The following is a 22626-nucleotide window of genomic DNA, read 5'->3' on the forward strand; positions in this document are numbered from 1 at the left end:
GAGAGAGAGAGAGAAGGAGGAGGAGAGAGAGTGCAAGAGGGGGAGTGAGAGAGAGAGAGAGCCTCACTGCTACTCTGTCTTTGCTGTCAGAAGGACTCTGATGAACGTACACAAATCTTTTCTCCTTTTCCTCGGCTAGCTCCGCTCATCAGTCTGTGCCGCCAAGTACGTCATCTGTCCGTCTGTCACATCAACACCAGAGCCGGTAAGTAATTTATAAAGAAGTTTCAGAGTCAGTGTGCCTCAGTTAAAGTATTCTTCCTTTTTCACATTCACCCTGTTAACAGACTTAGAGATAGAGAGACAGACTGCATTTTTTGGGAACTTGTCGACAGTTTTAATTGAAGACAGAGGCTCAGTGTGCAAAGCACTTGAGATGCATTGAGAAAATGAATCTTAGTTTCCATGAATTCAACCAGATTTTTATGTGTAAGCAGTAAAACTACCTTACATAGGCTACGTATGTTTGTTTGCATGCAGAGTCATAGTATGTTTGTTTGTGTCTCATTTGTGAATGTGAGAGTGAGAATGAGTATACACGAGCACATATTTGAGCCTGTGTGTGTTCTCTGCATGTGTGTTTGTTTGTCTGTGTGTGAGTGTGTGTGATTGTGTGTGTGTGTGTGTGTGTGTGTGTGTATGTGTGTGCCTGTATGTGCCTGTGTGCACATGTGTGCTTATTAGTGAGTGTTTCAAGTGTTACCCAGTGCCTGTGGAGCTTTTTATTATTAGCATATGTGTGTGTGTAAGTGTATACATGCTTGCATGTGTTTGATCTGTGTGAATGTGTGCTAGCTAGAGGAGTCACCAGTCCTTGACCTGCTTCTTTTTTTTTTTTTTTTTTTAAACCAACATATGAACACTTGGAGAAGACAAGCATTGTTTTCCACCATCTAAACAGCAAAGGCTAATTCCTTTGGAGCGAGGTGTGTCTCCACCTTTGGGCTTAGTTTACACTGAAGTTTATTTCCATTGCTAGTTGTGTCAGTGAAGGTTATATATTGGTCCTGGCATAAGTGCTAGGTTAACAGGTTCCACTTGTTACAGCACTGCGTAAGACAGCAGATTAGTGCTGCATGATTTGGATATCAGATACTGATCAGGCACCTGATGGTAGAACATGTTGTCGCTCTCTCCCTGTCTCCTGTTCCTGAGGGTGTTGCTTTCCACAATGCTTTGGTTTGTTGCTCAAGCAGAGCCTGGCCAGTTGAGCGGCCTTTACTGTAGGTAAACCACTGCAGCTGCGCTGTCTTGGCCTTGCACCTGCTGTCCACCACATATTTCCCCTGGTGGACCTGACATAAGCGTTAGAAGAGAGGGACATTTCGACTGAAGTGAATTTAAAGACACCCACATGGCTGAGCGAGGGATGCCTGTTGAAGGCCCATGATATCAGTGTCGCCATCCGCTGTCATCTGGTCTTACTATCATTTAGACTCTGAGTCGGTGACATCTGGAGTGGAAGAAAGCGGAGCTCACCTCTGCGGCAGAGTAATATCACTGCGCTCCCTCCCCCGGAGCACCACCCATGGGTCTTTATGAGAGCAGCTTTAACTTAATGTAAAGTCTGTGGTGTGCAGTGGCGTCACAGCATGTTGCTTTTCTTCAATGACAATAGCAGTTATAGTTTTGAGTCAATGATCAGTTGTGCTGGGAGTCACAGGCTCCAAATGGGCGTGTTTCATTACTGATGATCACTCTTACCTGAATGGCTGAGTGTTTTGAAATGCCAACTGCATCAGTCTCACCAAAAACATTCCCGTTTTCATTGTCCTAAATATTTTTTGTGATAACTAAATGATAGTTCACACATCAAGCAACAGGTAGGCCTTAAAATCCTTCGGTCTGAGCGCACACCCTCCCTCTGTAAACGCACATCCATAACAATAGGCTGGTGAAAGGTACAACATGTCCACTGAAAGAGCTGCTGTGGAACAAAAGCAGCAAATAGTCGTTCTTTTCTTAATGAAATAGTGGAAAGGTTAGGTGGTAGTTTTCCAGTCTCTCGCTTGAATTAAGACGTGTCGTTGTTTGGGCATTTAATTTAGACACTTCTGATTCGGACTGAAAAGAGTTTACAAAACAGAAGAAAACAAGAAATAAATTCTCACTTGTTGTTGTTTATGTCGTTATATTCACGTTCATGTTATATGCACATTATATTCTTCCAGTAAAACTATCAAAACATTAAATCATCAAAAATAACAATCAGTACCCGTTTGTGTGAATTTGAGTATTGATTATTTAACATAATTTCAAAACACATAATACGTTCTGTGATCTTGCTTATTCATTTTAGATAGTGACAAATGATGTATATATCAGTTATTTTTATGAAAATAATTCCAAAACCAGTTGACCCATAAAGCCTAAAAGGTTTTGTATGGCAAAATCTACTTACAGTCCTTTTTTTGTGGCATGACTTTGAGCAATAAATCTGGGAGTTGTTGATACCTGTCTTTTTCAGGAATTTCTATAGCAATTAAGGCCAAGTGGTAGGGAGGGGCCGGACAGGTGGTTTTAGGGGAATCGGGGGGCTCCCCACCACCACACTATAATTAACAAGGAAACTATCTGCACACCATTTCCTATGTCTATTTTTGCAGGTGTGCAGCTCTGATTGTGAGGATATACATTTTCAGCCTGCCTCCAAGCCCTCATTAAACGATCTTTTGGCACAGCCTTAAACTTCTTTGTATAGTGTGTGTGTGTGTGTGTGTGAGAGTAAGAGTGTGTGTGTGTGAGTCCCTGTTTGTTTGCGTGTGCACATGTGAGTGTATGAGTGTGTGTGTGTGAGTGCGTATGTTGTGTGCATGTATGCTTTTCCATATTCTGTGTGTGTGTGTTTGGGCCTGTTTGCCTCTGCTTCTTTATGAGTGTTGCTTTGACTCCTGGGGCTAAAAGCGGCGGTGGTGAGACCCATCCATTATACATCTCTTTTTACAGAGAAAAGGATTGTTTTCACTCTGAAGTGAGGAGGAGAAACAGTCATAGCTGCCCTTTTGAATCCTCCTGGGTTTCCTGCCTCAGTAATTACAGAATAACTCTTATTAGTAGCACCAAATGTACCCTTCAAATCTCTTTGAACTCTCCTCTTCCTTTGTATTTCGTGTCTCTGTCTCTCTTTCTCCAAATTTGTCAGCATCATCTGTCTTTCTGTCTCACCTTTTTTGCCCCCCCCCCCCCCAGTACTTCTTTGCCTTTTCCTGGTGTGGTGTGTTTTCTTGTTTTGTCCGGACCCACTGGAGTCTCCATGTTGAGCTCTCCAAAGAGCTCTACCACATCATGGAAACAGCAAGCTGTCAGGATGACTTCATCATGTCACAAAGTGTTTTATGTCTCTGTGTGAGTTCTCACTCTTTCCATACTGTTCTCCACTGCTGCAAGTCAACACAGCCTGTTCCCCGAGACTATTACTGCGATAGATGAGAAAAAAAAACAAGATTGGGGAACTGACGTTGTGTAATGATGTTGATTCATAGGTACAAAAGGATTGCATAATGGCACTCCCCAGTGACACTCGTCAAAGACAATACCTTTTTAAGTGACAAATCATTTCACAAAGGTAGTAGTTTGCATTGTTGCTGTAAGCAAGTATGTGTGTGTGTGTGTGTGTGTGTGTGTGTGTATGTTGCCAAGAGTAGGCAGATGTCAAACAAGTTTGAGCTGATGGAATGCGGAGCTGTTGCGAGGCATCGGACCGTCTGTCACTAGGTGTCTCTCTCAGAGCCATTAGCAAAGCGCTTGGTGAGAGACTGGGAGCTGTCAGCTTTACCTCTGCTAATAAACTGTGTTGACGATATTGCTTTCACAGCCAAAACACTGCCGATGCCAACAACAGGATCAGATTACGCTCTCGTCCTCCTCTTTCATTACCAGCATTTTTAATTTATCTGTGACTGTTCTGAGTCCATAAACAATCCCCGATGGCTCTTTGTGGGCAAATTAAGCAGTGATGACACATCAGACGGTTGGGAAAGCCAATCTGTCGACTTGGTTAGGATACTCTGCCTATAAATTCATTGTTTCGCTGCAGTGGTACTATGATTTCACTCATGACCCGCAACTTGAACATAACTCTCAGCTTGAAGTCCACATTTCCTTTACAGAGTTGCTGAACATAAATCACTCACTATGATGCTGACAATTGGAAGACTGTGCCTGGAAGACATGCACAGTTTTGTGCGGAGAAATGAACAGGAGTGGGCAAGTCAGGGGTGGAAAAAGAGAGAGGTCTTGGTGATTCTGCCAAGCTTTCCTTGCCAGGATGCATGGTAAAGCTCATTTATCTTGAGGCTGTGAATTTAAGATTCACGTCCCTCCAGTAAAGGTTTTGACTTGCCGCTCTGCCTCATTTGATTGACACATAGTTTCATTTAACCTTGCTGAGAATTTCTTAAAAATACATATATCTTCATGAAACCCTACAAAAAACCTAGAAACTCCAGAAAAAAATGTCAGAAAATGGAGGAAAAGTAGTCTTGTGGGAGTGTTGGCTTTACAAGAGTCAGAACCAGAGAAATTTGACTTTAATGCAAATATCCACAAGGACAAATAAACATACAACAACACGCCTCAATACAACATGGCACACAGTTAAGGCTGCTGTGCCGCTGTGTTTTCCTTGAGTGGAAGAGGAAACACACGACAGTAAACAGAGTGGGGCGGCCATGGCACCCAGAATTCTGCTCATAGACGCCGAGTAATCACCTGTGGTTTCTTCTGCTGAGTAAAACTGCCTTCCTTGGTTGTGCGGTGCGCAGCTTCCTGAGATGCCGTGATTTATTTGTTATGTTTGACTGCAGTTCTTATTGCCTGAGGGGCCTCGCTCCGTCACAACGGTTAAGGCACAATTGTTGTTTTGCTCACAGAGGATTTGATATCCTTTGTTTGACGGACATTCAATCTGTGGGAACTATTCTCTCTCTCTCTGTCTCATTTTGTCTCTCTCTCTTTCTGTCTTTCCATTCTCCGTTCTGCTCTCTCTGCCTTTTTGCTGAAATTCATACTCCTCGACAAACAAGAAAGTCCCATTCTCTCTAAGCTTGCCTCATCTTGTACCACCGTCTCCAAATTGCAGACTAGATTGATTCCATTTCATTTGCTACACGACGTGTTGTCCCGATAAGATCAATGGATCATGTCAAATGTAACCAATGAGTCTGTTTTAACATGATGGACTACCGAGAGGTCTGACGCTCCGCTGTTTACGGAAACAACCAAAGTAAATTTAAACTGCTACTTCTTAGGCAATGATGGAAAGTCCCCACACCAGACCTGAACCCACCCATAGCTGGCTGGTTGTGCTTCTTGCCTGCCTCTCTGTCCGGCTGCCTGCCCGCCTGCCTGTCCGCCTGCTGCCTCCTGTGTGCCCCCCAGGCTCAGGGGAAGTGGGGAGGCCCTCCATGCCCATTTGGCCCTGGCTAACGGGGGATGAGGTCACTCCAAATTCCCCTTATCCCCTTATAGCCCCAGACGGGCTGGCGAAGCGGGCCTACCACAGGACCCAACATAAAACACAAATGGCTCTGTAAAAAGCTGCCGGGCTGATGTGACTCATTAAAAAACGCTGGCGCCAACTCTTTTATTAATTCATTATTGTGTTTGGGGAGAGAGAGAGAAGTTACAAGGCTCCATTTTCAGTGGGTTCCCCTTTAAAAGGCCGCGTCTCTGTTTACGTCCTCGTTTCTTTGTTTCTTCGTTCTTTCTTTGTTTCTTTCTTTCGGTCTTTCTTTCTTTCTTTTTTCTTTCTTTTTGTTTGTGCTTTCGTTATTTTGTTCTTTCTTTCTTTCTTTCTTTCTTTGTTTTTTCTTTTTGTTTGTTTGTTTTTTATTTTGTTCTTTCTTTCTTTCTTTCTTAGCATGGCATATTCTCCTAGTTTGAGTGCTGCACTCAGGTTGGATCCTGGGGGGTCTGGAGCTCACTGGACGCTTCTCATGTACGGATTGATAGGCTGCTGTTTCTGTCTTCCCCAGACCTCCTGTGGGAATATGGGAGACACATGCCTGCAGCCATACCCTCTGCCATAATCCCTCTCTCGCTCACACACACACACTCTTTTCTTTCTCTTTATCCTTCTTTTTCTCCCAGCACTCGTAGACAGAGCGCTCTGCCTTTATGGGGCCTGGGCTGAGTTCATGAGGCAGATACCCAAACGGGGCAAGCGCTGGCCAAGTACATACTCATAACACACGTGCACACACACACACACACAAGCCTACACACAGCCACACACACACACACACACACACACACACACACACACACACACACACACACACGCACACACATTATGAGCCTGTGCGTTGCTGGCAGTTTTGTTTTTCCAGTCTGTACCTCTTCTCCCATTAGGCCCACTGTGAAATCTTTAGTGATGTTCTTGTGTGTTAGCTACACAGTGGAACGGCTCCACAGGGTCATGGTACAAGTTGTATAAGCAGCAAAAACGAGTGAGAGATGGAAGGGGGGGGTGGGGGGGTGGGGGGGGGCGGATGGGAGGGGTAGAAAAAGGGAAAAGCAGGGACGGAGGAGAAGATTGGGTATAAGGACATGATTATAGAGAATTTGAGGGGAGATGGGGTGGGTTAGGAAAAGGCAGGAAACAGTGGAAGGTAGTTTGGATGAGGAACAGACTTAGAAAAAGGGAGAGAACGAAAGAAAGAAAGAGAGAGATGGCAGTGTGGCTGTGTTGGCAGGATGGGGGTGGGTGCCTATCGGCGGCTGCTCCTTCCTGAAACGTGGCCACCCGAGCCTGCCTGGGCCCTGGATGCACATGTGGAACAGTTTACTGTAATGGAACTCTAAATTAGTGGTGGTTTGAAGCTGCCTGCAGCAGTAGGGTGTAATTAACTGGCTCTGTTGAAAGAGAAAGAGCCAGAAAGAGAGGCAGGGAGGGAGCCAGAGCCCTGGAAAAGGCAAGGGGGGGTGGGGGGGGGTGAGGTGTGTGTGCGTGTGTGTGAGTGTGTGTGCAAGTGGGTGCTCTCACACATGTGTTTTTGGAGTGTGTGATTGCATGAGCGTGCGTTATGTGTGAGTTTCAGACTTTGTGTGGTGCATGTGTGTGTGTGTGTGTGTGTGTGTGTGTGTGTGTGTGTGCGGAAAGGTTTTTCTCCTCTTCCCGGGCACGACGCCACCCCCTTAGTGCCCCCCAGTGCCCAGACCCTGTCACTGTGCCTCTGTGTGTTTCGCTCAGTTCAGCAGTTCACCAGTTCAGCCTTAGATCTTTTTTCCCCCCCTCTCTCGTTCTCTTTGTTTATACCGAATTCATTACCAAGATTTTTCCCTGTCTTTTCTCCCGGATTCACAAGCCACAGCAGTTCCAAATTCCTTGGCTCTGCTCTTTTTCAAAACCACATTTAAAAAACAAGCCGATCACACCACCCACTCATAAAATCACGCTAGGGAAGCGAAAGGAGGAAAAAAAATTGAATGGGAGGGCGGTAGGCTTTAGCGAGATAGAACTTTTTTTTTTTTTTCTGTATTAACAGTCAACAGTGGGGCATAACTGGAGCCTTGTCCACACTTGAGCCTGACTTGTCTGTACCTACGGCGGGGAGTCAAAGTGATGAGCGGGCCGCAGGAGGTTAGGGCCTAAATGACTCTGTGGGATGGGAGTCTGACCTCAAGAGAAGAGAGTTGGAAGTGACAGCAGCAGTTAGCAATCAGTGGATCTCATTTTCCCTACCCCCTACCCCACCCCCCCCCCTCCCCCTCCTCCCTCATGCTCTGGACCCCGTGTCTGGGCCTCTGGTCCTGGGGGAAAGAGGCAGAGAGGCAGGCTGCTGTGCTAGGCTGGCAGCAGGAACAGAGGAGCTCTTTATAGTAGAGTTCTGGTGATTTAAATCATATGGCATAGCCTGGAATCACTGTAGAAGTCTGGAAGCTTTTCAAAACTGCAGGAACAAGAGCTCTCTCTCTTTCTCTCTCTCTCTCTCTCTCTCTTTTTCCCTCCCTCCCGCTCTTCCCTGTTATAACTTTTTCCAAACTTCTTTCTTATTTTCTTTTCCCCTCGCCCAGTCCCAGTTTTTCTGGCTTTCCCTCTTACGGCTCGCTCGCTCTTTCTCCTCTCACATCTTTATCTGTTTTGCTCCTTGTTATTCCCTCCTTCCTTCCTTCCTTCTTCCTTCCCATTCTCTCATACCTGTTGGTATGAGGCTTGCACATCCTTCTCACATTATGATTGGGGATAAACTATTCTCTGTCCCAGAACTCAGAAGGATCAAGCCCCAGAGTTGATGTGAGGTGAATCGTGTTTTTTGGAATCTGAAAAGGATCTGGACAAAAAACGCTGATTGTATCACCACGTACATGCCAATGTTATCAGAAGCATATAGTCTCATGCTTTACGTGGTGAATTTATTAGTTTGCAATAACATACTTCTCTGTCTTCTCTGCCCCAGAAAGGTGAATTGGATGATTGTTCTGAAGTGGGGTCCGTCCTTCCTTCAGCAAACCATCATTCTTCCTCCAGTCCCCACATCCTGAGAGCCTTTGGACGGAGACGAATTCCAGGTTTTCCGGGGATTTCCAGGTGTTGTGAGAGCGATCCCCCCTAACCCAGTGGCCTGCTGCGGACCCCTGGGTGCTCCGTCGTCATGGCTACCAACAGGGAACGGCAGGTGGGTCACATGACCGGCTTCCCACCTGCTGTCTACCCCTTTGCCTTCAACTCCATGCGAAGCCACTCCCCCTTCGACCTGCTGGCCAACAGCAGCCTGTTTGGGAGATTTGGAGCTGACCTGCCCAAAGAGATGGCTGCTCTCTGTAAGTAATTTTCATAGCTGTGTTTTTTTTTCTGTATATATGAGACTTTCCTTCCCTCTCATGTAACTTTTTCCATTAACTGTAACTGTATATATGGGCCCATACCTTCAATTTGGACAAGTCACATTAAACAATTTGGCCATTCACAAATCCATTGGAAAGAGGAAAATGTGCCCAGCTAAATTCCACTTCATTATGTGTAATTTTGTGGAAACGGAAAACTTTAGGGTCTGTTTGTGATATAGGACGAGTGGTAGAAACCCCCCCACCAAAAAAGTCTGGTTCCATCAATACGATGATTACTTTGCTCCTGTGGTTTCCTTATAGATGCTTGTAGATGGTGTGGTTGCAACCACAAACTCTGGCTGGCTTCACTGGTGTGTGTGTGTGTGTGTGTGTGTGTATCTGGACCACTCACAGAGCTTTTGTGAAGCAGGCAACCCACAAGTCTGCAATTAGAGACAAAACAACATTCCTTGAATGTGAGGTGATGAGTGGTGTGAGCATCAACAAATATTTGAAAGTGCAACAAATATTTGAAAAGGAGCACTATTGCAATTCAAAGGGGCCTCAGACTGGGCTTACCACCCACCTTTTCACATCTTGTTTAAAAAAGGAGCAATAGGGGGATTTACTGGGACATTTTGGGTTCGAAGCCCAGAAAGATGAACTGGAGGCGGGATTCAAACCACCAGACTTAACCACTAATAGCGCGCTCCAGCACGGTCCCTGTAGTTCCAGACCTGGCCATAGGGGGCACTGTTGTATACTGAAGCGGTTGGATGGGATGATGTATGGAGCACTGAACACAAAGAGGAGATTGTTGGCAATCCGGAGCGTTTATCTGTCATGGAAAAAACTGGCCAGGTTTCACAGACTGCTGACATATATTGCTCATTGTTCGAGACACCTGCTTGTTTCAAAACACTATCCGCTGGACTTTAGATGGTGGTAGACTTGGAGAATAAACTTCAGGATAGAAATAATGTTCCTCGTAAGAGATTTTTTTTGTGTTTTTTTAATCAACATCAGGATTCTAGGTCAGGGTGTATCCTTGTGTAAAGTCACTGCTGCGTTATGCGCCGGGGTGTAAGCGCGTGCGAGAGACAGTGAGAGAAAGAGAGAGAAAGCAAAGAGAGGGAGAAAAAGAAAGAAAGAACAGGAGCACTTTCATCGAGGCTAGGGGCAGGGTGCGAGGTAAAGGTAAGCAGGAGTTATTTGAAATCTTATCTGGGTGCAGTGCTAAAGGGGCGGCGGGTGGGTGGGTGGGTGGGTGGTTGGTGGTGGGGCTATAATGGGTGTGGGTGGCAACAGCTGAGTGGAGAGGCTGCGAGCCCCCCCCCCCCCCGCCTGTGTGTGCAGTCCCCCTTCTCTCTCCCCCACAGCATGCCTGAGCACCTCTCCAGCCTTTCAGCCGTCAATCACTACCTCCCCCCCGCCGCTGCCCACCTAATCCTCAAGGTATTTTCACAGAACCAGAGCGAGAGACAGAGCAGGAGAGAGAGAGAGGGAGAGAGAGAGAGGGAGAGAGGGAGGGAGAGAGAGAGAGAGAGAGAGCACCCGGGGGTAATGTCCTAGTGTGGTGGAATCCAAGAACACACCCTGCTAGGAAAACACACAGACACACACATGCAAACACACCACTAGAGACACTTACACACAAGCACACTCTCTCTTTTTCTCTCTCTTTCTCTCTCTCTCTCATACACACACACACACACACACACACACACTGACACGCTCACAGCCCCTCTTTCATCTAAAAATTAGAAACACACTCCTGACACAAAATGAAATCCCACTGCACTGACAAATGGATTCTTTTTGGTTTTCGCCCTGGCATGGGTTAAAACAGAAACAAGTATCAAAGCACAACAGACGCAGGCAACCACATGCATTAGAGCGTCATACATGACTGCTTGTATTGACACATCCACACTGGCAGTAGTATCGTTCACCAAGGTTATGGAGTACATAACTTGTGTCGGAGCTTAAACCAAGCCGGGGTCAAAGTTTAAGTCAGGATCATAGTCGCAATTAGCCTCGACCCAGCTTTAAGGACGGAGAGTGACATTCTTTTGAGACAAGGCATGTTACAAGTCGTTTTACTGACAACATTCTCATTCCCGGCTCTCTTAAATGTTAGTGGGGAAGACAAAAGGCCTTGGTTCAGACATTCCCCAGGCCCTGTTTTTCTTCTTCTTCTTCTACTTCTTCTTCTCCAGGAGTTGGCTTAACAGGCCTGCTCATTGTTGTCAGAGCTGTCTGTAAGCCAGACTGAGAAAATACCTTCCACATAATGGGAGTAGCACTGGGGAGATTTTTCTGTGTGTGTGTGAGTGTGTGTGTGTGCGTTTGTGTGTCTGTGTGTTAAACAGCACCGCATTCTTGCCCAGCTTCAGAGCTCCATGCGTAATTGCTGTGAGAAAGGTAGCCCGGGTGACGCCTACCTTTGTTGGGTGTGCGTGCAGGCGAGCTAGCTGTGCCGACAGGTCGGAGCACCTCCCACGGCGGCGCTCTGCTCTGGCACCGGAGCTTCAGAAATACCTGTTTTGCACAGAGGAGGGAAGAGACGAGAGAGGATGGGTGGGTGGGAGTGGGAGTGGGAGGGGGGAGGAGGGCGGGGCAGGCGGACTGTGTTTGCACACGTAGAGGTAGTAGCTTTTCCTCATTCTTAATGCATATATGGAGGATAAGTGTAACTTTAAAGTGATGTTGAACTTTAGTAGTACCTTGGGATCAACTGATAACGGCTTCCAATACACACACATGAAATAGGTCTGAAAATCACACTTGTAGCACATAAACAAACATGAACAAAGCAGATTCTGACAAAATATTGAAAACCAACAAGTGTAACATCGAAATCCATCGAAATCGAATCCGTTACACTTGTTCAAACTGAAAGGTTTAATAACAAGTGATTCACTTAAAAAAAATCAGCAGGATGACTATTTTTTAAGATATATTGTCAGAGTCTGCTTTGTTCACGTTTATGTGCTAGAAGTGTGATTTTCAGACCTGTTTCGCTATACAATCTGTGAATGGAAAGAGAAAAAAACGCAAATTCTACAATCGTCTCTACTGGAGCAACAGATAACAGAATCGCCGATTTTGGGGTTATATTATGGCCAGGAAGTTACACAACCCAAGGTACTACCAAAGCTCAACATCACTTTAAGGTCGCCTGGGTCCAAGTCATCTATGAACGAGTGTGAGCAGTTGGGTGTGCTGCAGGACTTCTCCCATCCCTTCCAGCTCCCTTCCCTTCCATCCCTGTGTAAACGCGCAAAGGCGTTTGTTCATCCATGAGAGAGTTTGACGGCTCTCTGCGCAGCGTGTAGTGGAAGCCGTTATCAGTTGATCCCTGTCATTATGGAGCCCTTCAAACAAACAGTTGGAAGCCCATTAAGGCCACTTACTATGTGATAACATCACCACTGAGCCCTGAAACACCTCTCTAAGCTTTCACCAATCAGGGCCGGAGCCCTGGCCCCCAAAGCCAGCCACAGGGATGTTTTGAAAAGCTAGTAGGTCATTTCCTTCAGCCCACACGGCTGGACCGAAAGTTGAAGTCCTTCGCTAGGCTCCTACTTTCCATACAGACAGTCATTTTTAGCTGACTTAGTGATGGAAACAGAGACCTCATGAGAAGTTGTGAGAGTCCGAGGTGCATCTGAGTGTGATGAAATAAAAAGCGTTGTATTAATAGAATGGAATGAATAGCTTGTTCAAACTTGTGTAAAAGCCTTAGTCTGCGGTGCTTCTGATGGAGACAAGGTGAACAGTTTTGGTGTTTATGTAGTGTGGTGGGCATGGATATACACACCACACACACACACACACACACACACACAGACATACACAGACACACAAACACAGACATGCACACTCATTAGCACGCTGGCTGGAAAGCATATATGCATGCATCGATGCGTCTGCACATACACAAACGCTTGCGCACAGACACACACACAAACACACACATACACACACATAGGCACACGTGTGCACACGTACACGCTCACACAAACACACACAAAGCCATTAAGTCAGGCAGGCTGTGAAAAGGACCAAAATGTTCTAGCAGAAAAAAATATCCTCATGCAGAGTGACATAATTAAAAACACCCATTGCATTCTTAAAACACACACACACATACACACACACACACACACACACAATAAGGAGGTCATGTTGGCTTAGGGAGCTCGGGGAGTTATGAAAAGGAGCCATTTTGGTGGGAAATGTGGTATGAGGGAATGTAAAAGGGAACCTTTAAATGGAGGAGAGGATAGCAGGGAAGGACGTCAGCTAGCAGAATGAAGCCTTCTCCACTGGAGGGGCAGCAGAGCACAAACAGCACATTGTACCCAATTATTTATTTTTATAAAACTTGAAGTGCCGGGTTTCAGCCCAGCCTCCATGCAGGTAGGTAGTACGTGGTTGACGGCAAACATTTGGATGTGTCAGGGTGTGTGTGTGTAAGTGCACATGTGCTTATGTGTGAATAAATGTGAGAGGAGGGAGGGAGAGAGGGAAAGGAAAGAGAAAGTGAGCTATGTATGGGCATGAAAATGATGAGCTCAGCCCCATTAACCTCCACTTCCTTGTAGGCACAAACTTCCCTACAGGCACAGGAAGTCAAATCTCCCATTTCCACGTTTGTAATATTGCGTTGTTCTTTACCGGCTCTGATGTCGCCTCTGCTGTGAAACAGCTCTGCGAGGTGGTGAGAGGCCCTGGAGAGACCTGAGCGTTCACTTATCTGTTTGTTTATGAGAGTGAAGCCAATCCATCTCTCCTCTGTCAATCTTAGTGGCATTTACTGATCTCTACTAGATTTACAGTTTTTTTTCGATTGCTAACATGCATTGGTCAAAACTGAAGTCACATTGTCACTCTTCACACAGTCAGCGAAACAGAAGTCTATGTGGACCAAACTGTGAATCATTTTTCATTGCTTTCACACAAAATGCATTCAATGACCACATTTTCTAAAATCCATGAACTCTTTTCTCATTCATACTCCACCACCTGCAAAACACTATATATTTGCAGCACATTTTTCAAATGCTAACACACTGTTTTCAAAACTGATAAAAACACATTCAAAACAGAATGATGACAAATTTCATGCATTTCTGCAGTAACCATATTTCAATATGGTATGTATATATATATATATATATATATATATATATATATATATATATATATCTTAGCATATATAGAAAATCTTAGCAGAATATTTACAATAAAATGAAATAATAATCATTCCAAACACAGCTGAAAGCTTTTAGTCTCGTTACCAAACAGACAAAACTATACATGTTGTTGATGGGTTTTTTTTGTAATTACTGTATTATTGCAGCCCTGGAATTTAAGGAAATTGTTTTTTTGGTTTCAACTTTTTATTTTTCACAATTACTAAATTACTAAATTAAAGGATATTGAAGTAAATTGCTGCATTTCTGATTAATTCTTGTTACATATACTTTAGTACAGTCTAGGGCTGCAACTAACGATTATTTTCAGTGTTTCCCAAAGCCCCAGATGACGTCCTCAAATGTCTTGTTTTGTCCACAACCCAAAGATATTCAGTTTACTGTCATAGAGGAGTAAAGAAACCAGAAAATATTCACATTTAAGAAGCTGGAATCAGAGAATTTTGAGTTATTTTTCTTAAAAAAATACTCAAACCGATTAATCGATTATCAAAATAGTTGGCGATTAATTTCATAGTTGACAACTAATCGATTAATCGATTAATCGATGCAGCTCTAGTACAGTCAATAAAGTGAAAAGGTGTTATTCTTATTCTATAATGAAATACTGATGTATGTGAAAAATCATTCAAACTTCAAAGATAAAAGTTCATCATTTATGTAATGCTCCCTGTTGTTAGTGTTTTTTAGGTCAGTGTGTTATGAGTGACAATGTATGCTTTCTGAGTGAGAATTGAACAATGGTCTGAGCCTGAAATGAGACGGTTCAAATGAGGTTTTCAAAGAACTTCAAGACAGCATCAGGAATGAGAGACAGATATAATCGACTGATAGAAATCTCTGAGGGCTGTTGACATCACATGCAAGCCATGGTAGATAATGGCGTTCATTGCAGATATGGTCATCACATAAGGATTATAATCAAATTAAAGGAGACACCAACATAAAGTCTCAATACAGTGAAGTGCTCCGGTGGTTTCATAATAACGTGTTTTATAATAACATCCCTAAAAGGCCGTGGCAAGTAATATTCACTACCAGCATAATGATTTTGACTGATCATCCTCCCATGATGCATTTCTTTCCTAACAAGAGCAGTGTTTTTCTGAATGTCAGCGCCCTTATCAGCAAGGCATGACAGATCAATTCTGGTTTGATGACAATCGCAGTAAGTTATGGATGGGTATGCTAGGCCATACTCAGTAGCCAGATATGATCTTAATTCAGCATTTATTTGAGATGCTGGAATTGTGTCTGAGATGGTGTTTTCTACATCAAATTATGGACCCAGACATATCGATCTAAATCAGCAGTGGGTAGCATTGACATTGGGGACCTCTAGGGGATGAGTACCAAAACTGTATCAGAAAAAACGCTGTTATAGAGCCATCATCACAGAGAGACGTCTGTGCGCTGGCTACTTTGACCATAACCTACAGTATAATCAATTAGGGATGCTAGATCTACTCCATTAGGGTGTACATGTGTGTTTGTCTCTTTGTGTGTTTGTATGCGTGTCTGTGTGCGTGAGAGCTTGCATGTGTGCGCGTGATGGCAGTGCGTGTTGTGCTGTTTGGCTGCGTCCTTTATCTATCATCGAGACTGGAGCCTCCTCAGCCTTTTAATAAACAGCTCTGCATCGTCTGACATCCCTTCTTTCATCTCCCTAGGCGACCGCTAGCCTCAAGATGACAGCTCTCCAAGGCGCTCCACTCCTTTTTGAAAATCGATTTCCCTCGCATTGCTCTGCTTTTTTTGTTTTTTTGCATTTTTTTTAACCAGAGCTGGCCATGATTCAACAAGCGAGGAAAAAAAAAAAGTCAGAAAGTCCCACTCTGTTTTTCCAGACAATTTAAGCACTCAGTGAAGAGTGAGTTTTTGTGAAATTGGTAGCAAATGGAATATCTACTCCTCCAACGATATCCACCTAAACCCTGCAGGCTTATGCACTCTGCGTTCCCTTGCTTTCTCCTCTCTGCCCTTTTTCTCTTTCTCTTCAGCCTTCACCTTGGATTTCCTCTTGTTATCCCTCTCTGCCAGTTGGAGCCAATTGCCCTAAGTGCTGGAAAGTTGCTGAAACTTTGTGTGTGCGTGCGTTTGTGTATTTGTATGTGTGCTTGCCTGTGTATGCATGCCTCGTGTGTGTGCTCATGGAAAGTCAGAAAAGGTTGAGTCGGTGCTAAGGGAGAGGCCACAGAGTGTACTACAGCTCTGACATGATGACAGATGAAGATAAAGAGGATACTATTAAAAATGGGAGGGGTCTGTTTTCAGATGGGCCTTTGTGGGCACGTGCAAGACGAAGACCACGCAATGGCGAGAATGGAGGGATGGGCTTCGCGAGGCGTGGGAGGGCACACAGGCACAGGGCGGGCCTATGGGAACGAGACGGGGGGTTCATATTTTTGGCTGAGCAACTAAAGATCTTTCTTTTTTTCCCCCACAAAACACGGGTAGCAAAATGTCATGACAGTGCAGATAGAGGGAGAGAAAGAGACAGAGAGTGAAAAAGACCTTGCTGAAAGATGGCCAAGAGTGATAGTGTTCTGAAAAGTAGCTCTGTTCGGCTTTGGTGGGACAAGCATGTGAACAGAGGCGAACATGGCTGCCGAAAAAAAGGGCTTTCCTCATAACTCAGGCCTCACTTTCCCCACGTCCCCCCTCAGTGACACATCAGGTATCTCCCAGAGATATATTGTGAGAGAGTGAGGTAGATGAGTGGATAAGATTACATGTCTTGTCAGAGCTTAACATGTGTACAACCTGCGCTGGGTTGAGCCAGTTGATGGATGTGCAAGAGAAAGAACGCTAGGATTCTACTCTGTTTGCTCTGCCGAACACAACAACACACCTGAATTCACATGAGATAGTGCTTTGAGTTGTATTTGAATGTACTCTTGAGTTCATGAATGAAAAAGAAGGAAGATGTATTTGGACTGTGCTTGTTAGCGGTTTCATTTGGTTACAATGTTTGGAAAACAAACCTATTCTGGATCTGTGTGTGTGTGAGCGTGTGTGTGTGTGTGTGTGTGTGTGTGAGAGTGTGTGTGTGTATGGGTAACCTGAAGCGGGCTGTGGTGGGAGGGAGCTCTGGACTGGTGTTCAGTGTCTCTATCATCACCGGCAATCTGTTTCAGCACGTCCACACACTGCACACATGCTCACATCAGCTATGGAAAAGCTCTACATTCCTTTCAAAATCACCATGCCGGGTTGTGCACATAGCACATAGGCATTTAAAAGCAAGCTCTCTTTATTGCCTCACACACCAGTGTGTTGTTGACCGCTTGGCTGGGAGCTGAATGACTGTATACAGAGGAAGTAGCAACAATGCGTTGTATATGTCTTATCTGTAATTGGCATCAGAGTGTCAGACAGTAGTAAAGGCTGATTTTCATGGTTTCCAATCCATGTGGAGCTTCAGGCTGGCTGGGTCCAGCTGACTGAGTTTCCCTGTCTATAGATAAATAGGTGAGATCTCTTATAAGATCCCCTTATTATATAAAAAGTACATGTTGAATAATGTCAAAAGCTGATATAATCAGTGGAGTTAAAGGTGATTGAAAATAGTCACAAAATGACCAGTGAGTTGGCAGCCATTACACATGAAACATTTCCAAAACCAGAGACGAAAGCGGAGAACTTAGTCAACTAAAACAAATCATGCAGTCAGGAAAAAATGGCCATAGGGAACTTGATGAAATGGGGAGAGTATTTGCAGGAACAGGGGGAAAAAAAAGAGAGAATTAAGGAGAGCGATGGAGAGACTTGTGAGCCAGAGAGTGAGTTAGGGAGGGAGGGAGGGAGGGCAGGATAAGTTTGGGGGGAAAGTTAGTGGCCCAGTGGGGGTTTCTTCTGGAGTTCAGCCTCTCCGGCCGGGGAAGGAAGGGGAGGAGGGTGGGAGGGAGGGACCTGGGTCAGCAGCAGTATGGAGTATGTGTAGATTAGATGTCTAAACTCTCTCCACAAACCCTCTGAAGCGCTGGAAGACTCGATCTCACAGTGGTGTGTGCCAATAAATGGAGAACTCAAAGTTACTGGACTGAATTATGGGCTAAAACACAGTAAAAGAAATGTCAAAACCAGAGAGAGAAGGATCGGGGCCATAAATCTCCAAGCACAAAGGAGTTCAAGTGTGGGCAGATGATAATATAAGTTGATTGTGTTGCGGCTCTCTAATACAGAGACAGCACTGGCAAACAACTCTGATGTTACTTAGAACATTTGAGCACCAGGGGATTAGCCAGTCTTGGTTTCCAGGATGCCGTATGAAACTAACAGGGAGGGGGAAAAAAAGAAAGACAGGAAGGAGAAAAAAGACGAATGTGAGAAGAATGCTAGTGGATCATAAAAATGTGACTCAGGGCAGTGATGATTTAATCTGAAATGCATCCCAATCGGGACATTGATTCGATTATTGTGGAAATGGGTGGGAGAGGTGGAAAGAAAGAAGCAAAGGAAGAAAAACAAAGAAAGAAAGAAAAAAAGGACGAAAACAAAGAAAGGAAAAGAAAGTAATTTTTTTAACAACAAACTGCCAGCAAGATCTTCTTTGATAGATAACAGTTTGTATACGCCACCACCTCACTGTTCCTCTGTTCCTGTCATAAAGTGCCTGGCTTTATGACACGACAGTTATATGAAGAAAGAGACAGAAACTATTGATGTTCTGTACTGTTTGATGCAACAAAAGGGCTGTTAAGTGTGTGTGTGTGTATGTGTGTGTGTTGTTTGTGTGTGTGTGTGTGTGTGTGTGTGTGAGTGTGAGTGTGCAAGCATGTGAGCGTGTGTATATGTGTGTGTGTGACTGTGCGTGTGTGTGTGTGTGTGTGCCAACTTAAGAAAATAAACAATGGGTCTCAACGAAGGAAAAGCTTTTAGGTCAATAAACATTTTAATCGAAATCATTCAAAATAGCCTGAAACGTAGAAGCATGGTTTCTTTCACGAGACAGGAAAAAGAGTGAAGTGTTAGACAGAAGAGGAGGAGGGAGGGAGGGCACTGTGTGTTTATGGAGAGCCTAGCCAGCAGCACAGATTGACAGGAAATGGTGTCTTTTTTGCCTGCTGGGCTGTACCACTTGTACTGGTCTGACAGGGGGAGATGAATGTGCGGGGCACAGAGACTAAAGCCATTCTATTATCATATATCTCCCATTGTATCGCGCTGTTTGCTTTAGCCCGGCCAGAGTCTATCTGTCTGCTGTGCAACAGTTAGGACCAGTGACAGGCTTTTTTATTGACCACAGACCGCCTATTGATTTACTTTGATTTACTGTCACCGTGAGGGCACTACTAAATTGAATTGTTTTTTAGCAATACACAGAACAGCTTGTGCTGAGGCAAAATGATTTCCTCAAAGAGATGTGGAAGGCTACATTTTGTGGTTTTAGTCAGTTGTGTCTGGTGATTGTATCTTTCAGGTGACAAAAGGCATTTTAAAACATTACAGTGAGCATCACTTGCGTAATCTTGTCCTCTGGCATCTGTGTATCTCTGTGTGTTTCTTTTCAAAACGCCGTTCAGAGATAAATTAGAAGGAAGGTCAAGTGAACCTGTGAGAAGTGTGTCCAGCACATGGTGTGTTTGTATATTGAGGGTATTTGTCTGTGTAAATGCACTGCGGGGATTGAGCAAGGCAGCCCTCATTCATCACTGTTAAAACACTTCCAGAGGGAGAGAGAGAGAGAGAGAGAACTGCCCATCTTCTGTTGTTCCCTGGAACAGACAGAGAAAAGGGAGGGATTTACCCTGGCATCTGGTTTCTGGGTTCAGCCACAGCACAATGTTCCCTCTCTCCCTATCCCTCTCTCCCTCTCTCTCTCTCTCAGAGCCAGCCAGTGGCTGGACTTTAATATGGTTATGATTAGAGACGGGGGCTCAGAGAAGGGAGGGGAGGGGGCTCATATTTACTGCAGGGGAAATGGGGGAGGTGCAATGTAAAGACAGACAGAAAGAGAGAGGGACCAGATCTGAATAGGACAGGAGGGGAGGGGGTTGTGTTTGTTTGCATTCGGGACTGAAATATGAAACACAAAAGCAGCATGGAAAAAAAGCAAGAGAAGAATGGGAATAAAGTTTTGTCCTCTAACCAGATCAGTCCTTCCTCTAGCACAGGCTCTGCTGGCCGGCCCCCTCCCCTCCCCTCCCCTCCCCTCCCCTCCCCTCCCCTCCCCTCCCTCTCTCTCCCCTCTCCCCCTCCTTCTGGGTCCCTCTCCCTCCCTCCCTCCCTCCCTCCCTCCCTCTCTCTCTCTCTCTCTCTCTCTCGCTCTCTGGCTTTCTCTCTCTCTCTCCACCCCCTCTCAGAGCGTCAGGCTGAGGCAGTTGGTTCGCTCCGCCGTGTCTGGGGCTCAGCGAGAGCTGTGAGAGGCTGTTATTTAGGTCTGTTACAGCAGACAGGGAGCAGCTCGCCCAAGGGCAGGGGGAGAGTAGAGAGTCAGAGTCACGCTCGGCACAGCACAGCTTAGCACAGCACAGCACAGCACAGCACAGCACAGCACGGCCAGGCAGGAACCAGCTCTGCATTCCAGCTGAGAGGGGAAAGGGGGAAACTCCAGCGTCGGCAGGAAAGGACAGCAGAGGGAGAGAGCGACAGAGATAGGAGGATAGGAGAAGGCAGGAAGGGAAGGTAGCAGGAGGCAGCAGATCTAGCTAGCTGTTGCTGCTGTTTGTTGTTGTCACTGTTTTAGGGAGTGACGTGACCTGCTCCAGGAGGGGAGGGCACAGGCAAGTCTAAGGGCTTGTAGTGTATTTTCTGCTGAGGGCGGGGGGGTACACTGAGGTGTGCCATGTTCGACTGTATGGAGGCTCTGGGAATGGGCCCCCGTCAGCTGTATGATGTCACCAGCCGCGGTGCGTGCATGCTGCGGAAAGCAAGCCCCTTCTTCGCGGGGCTGGACCCCTTTGCTTGGACAGGCAGTGCCAGCGTTCAATGTAAGTGGCATCCTGTTTGCATCTCTTGTGTGACACGCTCACGTCTCTCTCTCTCTCTCTCTCTCTCTCTCTCTCTCTCTCTCTCTCTCTCTCTCTCTCTCTCCCCCAGTGCTGGCTTGTTTACCCCTCAGGGCTAGGCCAGGGGGCTGCTGTCAGGGGCTACAGAGCACCACAGGAAAAGACTGGGACAGGCAGTCTCTCCTCTCCTCTCCTTTCCTTTCCTTTCCTCTCCTCTCCTCTCCTCTCCTCTCCTCTCCTCTCCTCTCCTCTCCTCTCCCACCCCCTCACAGCCCACAGCCAGTTTGAGCTGCTCAGCCATCCGAAAGAAACTCTCTGCTATGATATGATATGCACTGTGTGTGTGTGTGTGTGTGTGTGTGTGTCTGTGTACTTGTGCGTGCTTGCCTGTGTGTGTCCATGTTTGACTTGTGAGTGTGAGCCCACAGAGTCAGGTTTCAGTGACAATGTGAGCCACCTGAGGTTTGACCTTGCCAGGTGCTGTGTACTAGAAACACACCTTTAAGAATGGGCAGATGAAAGAAACAGGAAGAGGGTTAGTGAGTGAGAGAGAGAGAAAAATCCTGACACTTTGGATACACTGTCAGCCTTGCTTTGTTTATTTCTCTTCTTTTTTCACACTAGTGTTATTGATAGTCAGGATTTGACACCAGAAGCTTGGTTTCCAATGTATTTGTCATGAAAGGTTAATGAAGGATGTAGCCTGTTTAATGTTACATGATAAAAGTTTTGTGTAGCCTGCTGAAGTCCTCTTAGGTTGCAGGTTTGTTTACGCTTCTGGATACTAGATGGATAATGATATTCCTGTTGAGCCAAACAGCCATGAATTAATAAGTAGATGAATTATTTAATGGATAAAAGGATGAATAAATTAGTAACGTGGGATGCATACGCAGTCTTCGGAAAGCCTAGGCATATCCTGGCCAGCTTTCTTTTCTCTCTCTCTCTCTTTCTCTCTGTCAGCCTCTCATTTTTCCTCTCCCTCCTTCCACCCCAGACTTCAGACAAGGCTCTGGCTCTAACAACAGGCCTGTCTCTGGACAGACAAAACTGGGGTCCGTTTCCATACACTTCCAGGGGGCCGCTACTGCTGTGAGAGAGCGTGTGAGAGTGGAAAAGAAGGGAGTGGGGGTGTGTGTGTGCATGGTGTGGAGTGAGCAAGGCCAGAAACAACACCAGAAAAACAACCAGGAAAACAAGAGGAGATGGGGCAGTTGCACAAACAACACAATGCATTCCTGTTTTCGGAGCTTTTTGAATTTGCTCCTGACATATTTTTTTTATTTTTATTTGTTCATCCTTGCTTTTTTGTTCCTTTTTACTGCCTCTTGGGGGGAGTCATCTGTCTTCATTAATCGTGAAGACACCAGCATTTCAGTGGCTGTCATGCACACTGGCTGAGCTTTAATGAAGACAGATGCCCTGTCAGTGGAGGCCGAGGCCAGGGGGGACTCCACTCCAGCCAGCCCAGCCTGCTCTGCTTAGCTAGGGAGCCCTGATGATAACAAGATGAGATTTGTTTATTTAATCAATCAGGCCTCTACGGCCTCTCCTTTTAACCCACTCAAACACATACACACACACACATTTAAAAATTAGTCCTTCAGGTTCCAGAAGTTCTTTTTTTTTCTTTTTGTTCTTTGTTCCAGGAAATCAAGAGATAAAAAAGTCTTGAGAAGCTGCCC

At 45.4% G+C, this 22626-nt stretch overlaps 1 protein-coding gene across 2 annotated transcripts in view; it reads left to right on the plus strand.

Annotated features, from left to right (window-relative positions):
• rarga (retinoic acid receptor gamma a) overlaps positions 1 to 22626 on the plus strand; it is a 46905-nt gene that overhangs the window by 5579 nt on the left and 18700 nt on the right. The window contains exons 2-3 of one of the 2 annotated variants that reach the window (XM_071516704.1): positions 140 to 205; positions 8400 to 8763. In XM_071516704.1, coding sequence (XP_071372805.1) covers positions 8595 to 8763 — 169 coding nt within the window. In that variant the 5' untranslated portion in view covers positions 140 to 205; positions 8400 to 8594. Of the gene's footprint in view, positions 1 to 139; positions 206 to 8399; positions 8764 to 20346; positions 20924 to 22626 lie in introns of those variants that run through there. The other variant, XM_071516705.1, reaches the window with a different exon arrangement.

This window comes from Centroberyx affinis, unplaced genomic scaffold, assembly GCF_046629955.1.
Source record: "Centroberyx affinis isolate AG114_WGS23_722 - 3 ecotype Tasmania unplaced genomic scaffold, CSIRO-AGI_Caff_v1 ptg000428l_1, whole genome shotgun sequence".
Lineage (NCBI taxonomy): Eukaryota > Metazoa > Chordata > Actinopteri > Beryciformes > Berycidae > Centroberyx > Centroberyx affinis.